The 7,268-nt window shown below is 54.0% G+C and overlaps 1 protein-coding gene across 1 annotated transcript in view; it reads right to left on the bottom strand.

Annotated features, from left to right (window-relative positions):
• ZMYND12 (zinc finger, MYND-type containing 12) overlaps positions 1-7,268 on the bottom strand; it is an 18,292-nt gene that overhangs the window by 7,761 nt on the left and 3,263 nt on the right. The window contains exon 2 of the mRNA XM_009996556.1: positions 6,516-6,657. Within this exon, the coding sequence (XP_009994858.1) occupies positions 6,516-6,657 (142 nt within the window). The remainder of the gene's footprint in view (positions 1-6,515; positions 6,658-7,268) is intronic.

Raw genomic sequence — 7,268 nt, 5'->3', positions numbered from 1 at the left:
TCCTGCTTCTTAAGGAACAGCTTTGGACATCCTCTTGGGTCATGTGGTGCCTCGAGATGAAGAATCCCTGAAGCCTGCAGAAAAGGGCTAATAAGGCAGCAGCAACAAAGGCTGTGAAGCACAGAAAATGATCATCACAAGACCAGAGGGAAGCTCAGACAAAGGTGCAGCAGGAGCCTGTGCTGATGGCAACAAAGGTGACTCAGAGCAGGCAGTGGAGCGTGGGGTTTGCCAGGCTGGTGCCAGCATGGCTCACCTCCAGCTGCAGGAGACACGGGCAGGGAGTGAGGAGGGAGATCCTCTCATGGAGCTCAGCTTCCTGCAACCCTCTCCCAGCCAGTTCTGAGCCTGGAATTTTGGGTGCAGGGTCTGGAAAGCCCATCAAAACCAGGATATCCTGCTGCATCATGTTATGCTCCGGTGGATCCGTCACCCATGGTGGGTTGGGTGGTCAAGGAGCTTCTGCAGCTTTTCTGCTCGTGGTCAGAAATATTTCCTGCCCCCAGAGAGCTGCTCCCTGCCTGGTGCTGCTGCTGGCAAGTCCACACCACAGTTGGTCTGTTCACCCTTTAGTTGTCAGGGTTGGAAGGCACCTCTGGAGATCATCCATCCAACCCCTGCCAGAGCAGGATCCCCTAGAGCAGATCCCACAGGAACACATCCAGGTGGGGCTGGAATGTCTCCAGGGATGGAGACTCCACAGCCTCCCTGGGCAGCCTGTCCCAGGGCTCTGCCACCCTCAAAGTGTAGGAGTTCTTCCTTATGTTTAACTTGACCCTCCTGTGCTCCAATTTGTGGCCATTGCCCCTTGTCCTGTCACTGGGCACCCCTGAGCAGAGTCTGGTCCCACCCCCCTGACACCCCCTGTAGATATTGATCAGCACTGAGATGCCCCATTGCAGCTCCCCCTCTCCTCCCCAGCCCCACCAGGGCCCCACGTTGCAGGGTGGGTGCATCACACCAGGCATCTGCAGCCACAGCCACGTGCTGAGGGAGCCTGGTGAAAGGGGCCAGGATGCTCAGTTCCCCATTTCTCTTGGCTTTTGGTGTAACTGTTGTCAGCTCCCAACACTTCTGTGGCAGCAGATGGTGATGCTCAGAGGACTGGAGGACCTGCCATGTGAGGAGAGGCTGAGAGAGCTGGGTTTGTTCAGCCTGGAGAGGAGAAGGCTCAGGGGAGACCTTATTGCCATGTCCCAGGCCATAAAGGGTGGCTGCCAAGAAGATGGAGACTTCCTTGTGCCAAGGAGAAGGAAAAGCCAAGGGGTGATGGGTACAAGTTGCTCCTGGGGAGATTCCCATTGGACTCCAGGAGAAAATGTTTCCCCATGAGAACAGGTGGACATTGGACTAATCTCCCCAGGGAAGAGGTGGATTCCCCTACATGGGCCAGTTGGAAGTCTCAGCCTGACAGGTGCTGGGCCACCTCATTTCAACTGGATGATTACCTGGAAAGGTTGGACCAGATGATCCTTGGGGTCCCTTCCCACCTGGCATTCTGTGACTGTATCAGCTTGTCACACATGGGAGCAGCAGGAAAGCTGCCTGGAAGGACACGTTGGTGCTGGTGTGGGGGGGCTGTGGGGCACTGGAGCTGCTCCTGCTGGGGACACAGGCAAGTCTGGGCCATCAGCACCAGCAGAAAATCTCATGTTCACCTTTTCTGCTTTCCAGCTGTGGCTGAGCTGAGATCAAACAAAGCCCAGTGCTTCTGGAGGCCAAGCTTTGGTGTTTTGGTGAGCTTAGAGAGAGCAGAGAGAGTCATGGCCTGGGGGAAGGAGCAGCTGAGGGGCAGGGAAGCTCAAGGACGAGCTGTGAGTTTCCTGGAGAGCCTGGCTGAGTCAATGGGACACTCCTTCTGGAGGAAGGAGAACTTTGAAGAACACACCCCAGAGTGGTGGGACCCTGCAAGGAGAGCTGGAAACCACAGCAGTCATCCCCTCTCTGGCCCCTGAGGTCTTCAGAGTGACAAGACACCAAACCCAGGCAGTGCTGGGGGAACACGTGGTGCCCAGGAGAACGTCTGCAGGTGCTCAGGGCAAGGAGCAATAAAAGCTGCTCTTTATCAGGCTGCCTTTGCTGTCCCTGAAAGATCTTTCTCTGCCCCAGCCAGGCCTGGCTCTGGTGGGTGGCTGTGGGTGCCACCTGGGGAGGTGCCAGGGATCAGGATCATCCCTTTTTGCTTCCTTGTCAAAAGGATCATCGCTGCTTCCCGGGATGGGAGTGACCTTCAAACATCTGCTGGGAGGACAAGCTGACTCATGAGCAGCTTCCAGGAGAAGAAAAGAGGAGGAGACAGAAGCCCCGCAGGGCTGAATATTCCAGACCACAATTCCAAGCCTTGGAGGGGGGGGAATCATTAGGTTTTCATCTTGCCCTCGGCCTGTGCCTGGACCTGTGCTGCCCTCACTCTGCACTCTGGGCTCCTTCCAGCAGTGCTGCCACGCCAGAGGGTTCTCTGAAGATGCCCCCACAGTTTTACCCCCCACTTGGGGTTTGAGGAGGGTGAGGACCCCAGTTCTGCTCCAGGTGGGCATGGGGGGGTTGGGAACACACTTGGGGATTTGCTGCCACCTTCATTTACTCACTCACAGGCACCAAACCTGACGATGTAAAGAGGAAGGCAGGAGCCCAGTCCTGTGTGCCCTCAGCTGGAGGCTCCAGAGCTCTCTTTTAGGGCTGAAAACCTCAGGTTTAGGTCCAAAATCCTCATTTCTAGGGTCCAAAGCTTTGATCCTTGGGTTGAAAGCCTTGTTTGTAGGGTTCAAACTCTGATTTTAGGGCGTAAACTCCTCACTTGGGGTTCAAATCTAATTTTCTTCATGTCCAAAGCCTCATTTTGAGCATCCAAATCCCCATTTTGAGCATCCAAATCCCCATTTTGAGGGTGTCAAACACCATGTTGAGGGCCCAAATCCTTATTTTAGCTTCCAACCTGGGCTTTTAGGACCCAGAGTTGCATTTTAAAAGTCCAAACCCTCATTGTTAAGGTAACAAAGCCTCATTTATAAGTCCCAAGCTTCACACTTTTCAGGTGCCAAGGCTCATTTTCAGGGTCCAGGGGCTCACTTTGAAGCCAAATTTGCTTTTGCAGCCTGATTTTAGGCTCCAAAGCCTCATTTCTAGTTGCCAACGCCTCACTTCTAGTTGCCAAAACCTCATTTCAGGCCCCAAAGGGTCATGTTTAGGGTCCAACCAGGCGTTTGAAGGTTCCAAGGTGCATTTTGAGTCAGTGTGAGCTGGAAGCTGCAGTCGGTGGGGCTGGTTGAGGCACAGACCCTGCAGGCAGGGGTTGTGAGGAGCTGCCACCAGGCAGGTGAGGCTATTTTTCCAAACAGAAACTTGGAGTTTAGTCAGTGTGGAGTTGCTGTCTGCAGGCAGCCCCCTGGCTATGTTGATAAAAGCAGATTTCTATCAACAAAGCTTTGGCTACAGAGGTTTGAAGCTCCTCACCTCCTGGCTCTCAGCTCCCTGCACCTTCCCCCAGGCCAGGGGGCAGCTGGAGGTGGACACACCTTTCCTGTGTCCTCACTCAGGCTCCACTTGGGTGTTTTCTAAAAAAACACCATGCAGGAGTTTGTGAAGAACAGCTGAAAATGTCCAAAATATCAACCTACAGGCAGTTTTTTCCCCTCTGCTCACCCTGAGACAATGTAGCTTCTCCTTGAGCTCCAAGCACCTTCTTGGAAGCACCTTTGTTGGCTGGGTGAAGAGGAATGTGCCCAAGCCACCAAGGTAGGGTGGGAAATAATCCCACCCTCTCCAGGCTGCTCTTCCAAGGCTTGTCAACCAGTCTTGGCCCAAGGCTCCTGCCCCAGCCCTTGCACATCATTTGTGAGCCAGGAGCTGCAGTTGTGCTGTGAAAGCAGCAGGTAATGAGGTGTTTCTGCTCCTTCCCTCCTTGCTCAGGAGACACAAAGGGCCCCTGCACATTCCATTCCCTGCAGGGATTGTGTTGAAATGGTCTGGAGACAAAGGTTGAAGAACAAATGTAACAGGGTTGGTAAAGATCCTAGAACACCACCCCAGGGGGGGTTTGCCCTCCAGGAGTTTTCCCATGAAGTCCTGGCAGGGCTGGGCTCTGCACTTGCCAGGGGTGATCCAGGGGCAGTCCCAGCACAGAGGGACTGGCCCTTCTTCTCCAGCCCCATCCTCCTCCTGCCTTCCTCAGGAACCTAATGAAACCAAATAGTATCTCAGGATGAATGAAGAACAGCATGGCCAGCAGGTCCAGGGGGGTTTCTCCTGCCCCTCTACTCTGCCCTGGTGAGACCACATCTGGAGTGTTGTGTCCAGTTCTGGGCTCCCCAGTTCCAGAGGGACAGGGAGATGCAGGAAATAGTCCAAGGGAGGCTACAAGGATGATGAAGGGACTGGAACATCTGTCTGATAAAGGCTAAGAGACCTGGGGCTGTTCAGTCTGGAGAGAAGACTGAGAGGGGACCTGATGAATGTCTATCAATACCTGCAGGGTGGGTGTCAGGAATGGGCCAGTCTGTGTTCAGTGGTGCCTGTGACAGGACGAGGGGAAACGACACCAAGTGACAACACAGGAAGTTCCACCTGAACATGGGGCGAAACTTCTTCCCTGTGAGGGTGACAGAGCCTGGGACAGGCTGCCCAGAGAGGCTGGGGAGTCTCCTTCTCTGGAGCCTTTCCAGACCCATCTGGACACGTTCCTGTGTGATGTGCTCTGGGTGTTCCTGCTGTAGCAAGGGGGCTGGACTCAATGATCTGCAGAGGTCCCTTCCAACCCTATGATTGGCTTCCAGCTAACCCAGGGGTGCTGCCTTCACCTGGCACCCTCTGTACCATCATTTTAGTCACAATCAATTTGATTATATAATAACAGAGGCCTTGAACATCACTGCTCATGTATTGCTGAGGTTTCTTGGAGAACTTTCAGGCAGTGAAGGATGCAGAAAATCCTGCCCCAACCCCCACCAGGACCAACTGAAACTTTTTCTTTGCAGACTTTTTAAAAAAAGCAGCTCAAGTGTGACCTGGAACAAAGAAGCTTTTGCATTTTTTCCTGCTGCTTCTGGGACACACTCTTCCAAAACACCTTCCTTGGCTCTTGCTCAACAATCCTGTCATTCCCAAATGGGATCTGCCAAACCAAGCAGGGTTTGAGTGCCCAGTTCCTACCAAGCCCAGAGGAATCTGCTCCCAAAAGCCTGGGAGAAGCTTCCACCAAGCAGGAGTTGAGTCTGTGCAGGTTCCACCTCTTTTAGAGCTTTCTCCTTCTGGATGCTCCCAAGATAAGGTGGCAGCAAGGAGTCAGACAGCAAAAAAAGGCCAGAAACAACCTTCAAACCAGCTGTGAAAGTGGAAGGATGAAGGATGCTCCTCTGAGTGGCACCATTTCCCTCTCACCCCCTCACTCCCAGCTGCCCTGTTGGCCCATCACTCTGCAATCTGCAAGTCATGCAACCATAGAAGGAGGATTTATTTTTCAAGAGCATTTTAAGGAGCAGATGTGTTTGGGTGGGTTGATTTGATCAACACTGTAGAAAAGCAGATCCTGCCACCCCATAAACAAACAAACAAACAAACAAAGGGAGCTGAAAACAGCCAGGGCTGGAAAGGAGCTGCACATCTGCACCACCCACGGGGCCAGAAGCTGGGATGAAAGACTCTGCTGGGTGGGAAAGGGTGTTCGAAATTGGGCAGGTCAACAAAGGGAGGGACTTGGTTTCTTTGTCCCCCTGCCTGGAGGAAGGGGAATCCCTCTCATCAGGGATGAGGAAAGGCTGTGAGAAGGAAAATGCAGCTGGATCCTGGACTAACCACCTGGAGAGGCAGGATTGGTGCTGCCTGAGGAAGCTCAGGACTCTGAGTAAAGATTGGGTCCAGTTCTGGGCTTCCCAGTTCAAGAAGGACAAGGAGCTACTGGAGAGAGTCCAACCCAGGGCACTGAGATGCTGAGGGATCTGGAGCATCTGCCTGTGAGGAAAGGCTGGGAGAGCTGGGGCTGCTCAGCTGGAGAGGAGGAGCCCGAGGGGGGATCTGATCAGGGCTGATCAATTTCTACAGGCCAGTCTCTTTTCAGGGGTGTCCAGGGACAGGACAAGGGGCAATAGGCACAAACTGGAGCACAGGAGGGTCAAGTTAAACATAAGGAAATGCTTCTTGAGTCTGAGGGTAACAAGAGCCCTGGAACAGGCTGCTGAGGGAATTGTGAAGTCTCCATCCCTGGAGACATTCCAGACCTACCTGGATGTGTTCCTGTGGGATCTGCTCTAGGGGATCCTGCTCTGGCAGGGGTTGGATGGATGATCTCCAGAGGTGCCTTCCAACCCCCACCACTCTGTGACTATGATTGTGAAAAAGGCAGGAGCTTTGTAGAGTCAGACAGAGGATGCTCCTGCTCCCTGATCAGAGGTTTTGTTTCTACATAAAATCACCCATGTCTGCACTGCAGGTCCCTCCCAGCACCAAACTGCAGGGAGGAGAGATCCAACTGAGCCTCCCTGGCAGCACTTTGAAGTGGCATTTGCTTTTCTTGTACATACCTGTCTCTCCACCAGCTGTTCCCTCCTTTGTTTTCTTTCATTTTCAGTCAGGAGGAAAGGGAGGGGTGTTTGGATGGGGATCAGCAGCTGGCATATCTCCTTGTGGATACTGACCCAGTCAGCTTTTTGGTGATCTACATCACTAGCAAAAGAAGGGAAGAGTGATGTTTTTGTTTGCTTGGAAAGGATGGCAAGGCAGATGGCTGCTGCTTGTTGTTTCTCCTGGGTTTTCACCACAAGAATCTCCCCCAACAGCCCTCAGTCCTTGATATTCCCAAATAGGAAGGCAGCCCTGCCCTGCCAAGTCACCATGATTCTGGGTGCTAAAGCACAACACTCCTGCCAGGGGTGTCAGGAAATGCCTGCCCTGCCACACCGGGGTACACAGAAAGCCCCCCAGTTGCTGTGAAGCCAAGGGAAGACACAATTTGTGGCTTCCCTGAGGAGCCTGGGGAAGTGGAGGTGTCTGTGCCAGCAGCCCCAGCTCCCAGCTCTGCTCCCAGCTCTGCTCCCTGCTCCCAGCTCTGCTCCCTGCTCCCAGCTCTGCTCCCTGCTCCCAGCTCTGCTCCCTGCTCCCAGCTCTGCTCCCTGCTCTGCTCCCTGCTCCCTGCTCTGCTCCCTGCTCCGCTCCCTGCTCCCAGCTCTGCTCCCTGCTCCCTGCTCTGCTCCCTGCTCCCAGCTCTGCTCCCTGCTCCGCTCCCTGCTCCCTGCTCCCAGCTCTGCTCCCTGCTCCCTGCTCTGCTCCCTGCTCCC

The sequence above is a fragment of the Chaetura pelagica genome, unplaced genomic scaffold (assembly GCF_000747805.2).
Source record: "Chaetura pelagica isolate M959 unplaced genomic scaffold, ChaPel_1.0 scaffold494, whole genome shotgun sequence".
NCBI lineage: Eukaryota > Metazoa > Chordata > Aves > Apodiformes > Apodidae > Chaetura > Chaetura pelagica.
This window is presented reverse-complemented; position numbering and strand designations above follow the sequence as displayed.